Here is a 4,113-nt window from a genome sequence, read left to right on the forward strand (position 1 = left end):
CCACTCCAGGTCTACAAAATTTAATCTGACTGTGGTCCTCAATGTGCTTATAGAGAATCTCATAAAAACTCATTTAATGCCTCATTTACATCAGTACTTTGTAATACATTATTCCAAATCGTTTAAATCACTAAGTTGATTTTTTAAGCTTTCAAAATCCAGAATTTTCTTGGTTAATATGACATCCTTATGGACATTGTTTATTTCGTTCTCAAAATTTGCAACGAGGCCTATTAAAAAATGATCCGTTATGTCGACATTAAATATTGCAGCCCTAAACAAATTGGAGTTTTTAAATCGTATAAAAAGGTGATCAATACAGGAAGCAGAATCATTATTTCCTCTGGTAAACTTATCAATCAAACATAAGAATCCGTTATTATTCATAAGCGACAGATAACTGCTGCTTATGTTATTATTAACCAAAATATCTAGATTGATATCGCCTATATAAATTACGTTATAACTTAAATTTGGAATGATTTTTTCTAAATCAAATAAAAATTTGTTTACAGAGAAACTGTGTAACCTGTACAAGCTAACTAAGTTAAACATAATATTTCTAAACTTAATTTCTAAAACTAACATATCAGCTGAATCAATGGTTAATCCCCTATCTCGAACTAAAATATCATCTTTAATGTAAACAATTACGCCTCCTGCTCTATACTGCTCGTTTGTTTTGTAAAATGATTTATAACCAGTAATTTTATAATGTGATACTTCCTCTTCATAAATCCATATTTCAGTCATAACAATAATATCTATCGAATTATTTAACATATGTACATTGGCCATGAAAGTGTCAAAATTTTTCCTTAAACTTCTAATATTTATGTGAAATATATTTAAACTGTTGGAGTTGGAAGAGAAAAAACTATCATTTATACTATTTAGAATTACACAATTGTCTACCATGATTCAATGTAAGAAACAAAATACAAAACAAGAAAAATACATAAGCACATGCTTGAATAAAGTAAACTAGCATTCTAGGCTAATAAATAATACAGTAAAACAAACAAACATTTTCTAAGTAGTTTTTTAACTATTATTTTCGTAATATTTATTCAGTATTATTTAACTCACATATTACTTCACTTGCTTCACTGCTTTCGCTTGGTTTACAGCTTCCCCAAGTCGTCCGAAACATCGATCCTGATGCACTTCTCTCCATTTTCCCTCCTCACAAAAATCTTTCCCTCCCTGCTCCACACATACTTGTATCCCTTGGACCGTGCTGCCTCCTTGACTCTGCCTAGAAGCTGTTTATTTTCAGGTGACAGGTGCTCGTTTATGAAGATCTTGTCCTTGTTGAAGTGCCGATTGATCTTGTCCGCCGTTATTGGTCGTACCTCCTTGAAGGCTTGGAGCCAGTCATCCCGGTCCTGCCTCGTCGTGAACTTCACGATGATCGGCGGTGTTCTGTTTCGGCTGAATGTTGGCACCCTGTGAGCTGCGATCACCCTCTCCTTCTTCAGTTCCAGACCGATTGAGCTCGCAACATCCTTTAGCAACTCCTCCATATGCTCTCCGTTTGTTTCTGGGACACCGTTAATTTCAACGTTGGTCTGTCTAGAATACTGCTCCATATTTCTTAATCTTTGTTCCAAAGTGGCAACGGATTTCTTAAGGACTCTGTTTTCTTCTTTTATTTCTTCCATTTCCTTTTTCTGTTTATTACAGGCTAGCTTTAACTCCTCCATCAACTCATTGCTCTTGTCAATTTTCTCAGAGAAAAAATCTAGAGAGGTACGAAACTCGGTGAACTCCTTAGCATTACGCCTCAACTCTACAAACATCTCAGATTTAAATGCCTCCAAAGTTTGTATTAGAAATTCTTTAGTGACAGGGGTTGCTGGAGTAGATCTACTACTTGCTATTGATGTAGACCTGACAGGTCTGCAAACAGCGCACTGCCAATCCCTTTTCGCACCTCGAGTTTTAATAGAGTCCTGATTTTCTTCAGAAATACAGGCTAGGTGGAAAACACTCTGGCACAATCCAACACATTTAATCGATTCATTTTCACTGCTACATTCGGAACCGCACACACCGCAGATAACCGGCATTTTAGTGTAAAAAATGAACTTTTACAATAAATATAGATTGTCTGAACAAGCCGATCACCACACGTGCCGCAGTTGACCTTTGAGTCTCGTACAGACAGAGATAGCGACCGCACAGCTCGAGCGACTGATAACAACTGATGTCCAGCCAAGGGAATACCAAGATATATTGACATACATTTACTAATAAATATTACATTTTATAGCAAATCAGATACTCCTAGACACAGCATTAATATTCCATCTGTGATCAATTACCCTATGTCAATGTCACTTTATCTCATTGCTTCTTTGACATTGACAAAGGATGACATTAGGGAATAAAGCGCACGACATCAAAGAATCGTTGTCAACATTAGTTACGATTACAATTACCCAGTCGGAGAGGTTATTCGATGTCTGTTACATAAAGGATTTTACACGGTTTATAACTTCTTAACTAATAAATATTTTAGTCAGTTTGATTGTATCGACAGATATCTCTAGTGTTTGATATTTCTAGATAAAGCCCTTACACGATTGATAATATTGTAATTGTAAATGATCATGAGATAATACTTTTTCCGTCGTTTTATATATATATATATATACCAAGCCAATGTCAGCTATTACGACGCAAATATCAATAATTCGAACCAGACGTGCTAATACATGCGCTAAACCATAAGCATTCCATCTGATCCATCTGATTCAATTATCAATTGTAAATATTGTGTCATATATATTATTTAAATATAGATAGTATAGTTGCATTGTTTTGAATAACATAGGTTATAAATGGGCTCAAGTTGCTGATACAATATAAGTCTAACCTTTATTCATCTTTTAAAAATATTCCTCAGAAATATTTTCCATACATAGAAATAATTATATATAATGAGATTACTCAAAGAAACTATTTAAATTTTAGATGTTATATATTGGGCAAATTTTATTCCAACGTTGTGGTTTTTGTGAATTTAAAGCTTTATACGTCGCCTATAGACAAGAGTTTGTACTATTTAACAATCTTTTGTTAACGTGTTTCCCCAACAACAGTTTGTGAAACACCAAAATGTAGGCTTTGTTACCCTTCAAATAACCCGAAATTTCTATTTAAATTGGTCAAACTGTCTAGAAATTATAGGAGTGACTTCGAACTTTTGGAAGAGCTTGTTTATACCAAACGTAGATAATATTATACGTTTTGAGTCATAGAGGCCTAGTCTAAGGAGAATGAGACAAACATGACATGACAGGGCAATTACATTAAGAAGATTACTATAGCTTTGTTTGTAGAAGGAAACAAGGCGTTAGGCTGTAAATCACTTATGTAAATGTTGTTTCAACGTTACGTAAAGCGTTATACTGATGCACTTTGTCGAAATATTTCTGAACAAAATCTGTCCCATAACCCCACTAATAACTAAAAAATGGATTATTAATATATCATAAGAACGTTTTACTACTTGTCATTAGTATTTCTGAAAGTAAAGAATTGTTAATAAACGATATTTTAATACATTTCTTATACTGGCATATATCTTTTCAAAGTAATTCAAATAGATCACGTGCTAAAATTATATCTGTGTTTTAAAAAGTGAGTAATTAAAGACAATTACCAAAAATAACAAAACATAAACCAAAGGCTTATTATACGTTCCAAAAAATTATAGGAAAAAATTTAATAACATGAGTTATATATGTTTATGTAACAAAATGAAGTATGAAACATATATTAACTTTCAGACACAAAACTATAGTACATTCCTCAAAACATATTAAATAAAAGTCAGTAAGATTTCTTGATTTTTAAAAGACATTCTTTTGAATTTCAATTCATGATTCATACAGATTTTCTTACATGTCATTTGAATTATAAAATATAGATATGCTTTTAAAATACATTGCATAGAGAAATTATTTTATAATTAAAATAAAATATATATATAAAACTATATATATATATATATATATATATATATAAAACGAATTGTAGATGAATTTAGAAACAGATTAAGTATATACAAACTGGCACTAGTAACACCATCACACACGAACACCT

General features: G+C 32.3%; 1 protein-coding gene across 1 annotated transcript; it reads right to left on the reverse strand.

Annotated features, from left to right (window-relative positions):
- Window positions 1–1,124: 1,124 nt before the first annotated feature.
- On the reverse strand, window positions 1,125–2,072 carry LOC124365440. Its single transcript, XM_046821420.1, has one exon. It carries the CDS (start codon window positions 2,070–2,072, stop codon window positions 1,125–1,127), a length of 948 nt encoding a protein of 315 aa, XP_046677376.1.
- Between the last annotated feature and the right edge of the window lie 2,041 nt (window positions 2,073–4,113).

Source organism: Homalodisca vitripennis, chromosome 6 (genome assembly GCF_021130785.1).
Source record: "Homalodisca vitripennis isolate AUS2020 chromosome 6, UT_GWSS_2.1, whole genome shotgun sequence".
In the NCBI taxonomy this organism is placed as follows: Eukaryota; Metazoa; Arthropoda; class Insecta; order Hemiptera; family Cicadellidae; genus Homalodisca; species Homalodisca vitripennis.

What these genes read in the sequence shown, in the direction of transcription:
- LOC124365440 (XM_046821420.1), bottom strand. Translation starts at nt 2,072, where the DNA reads ATGCCGGTTATCTGCGGTGTGTGCGGTTCCGAATGTAGCAGTGAAAAT.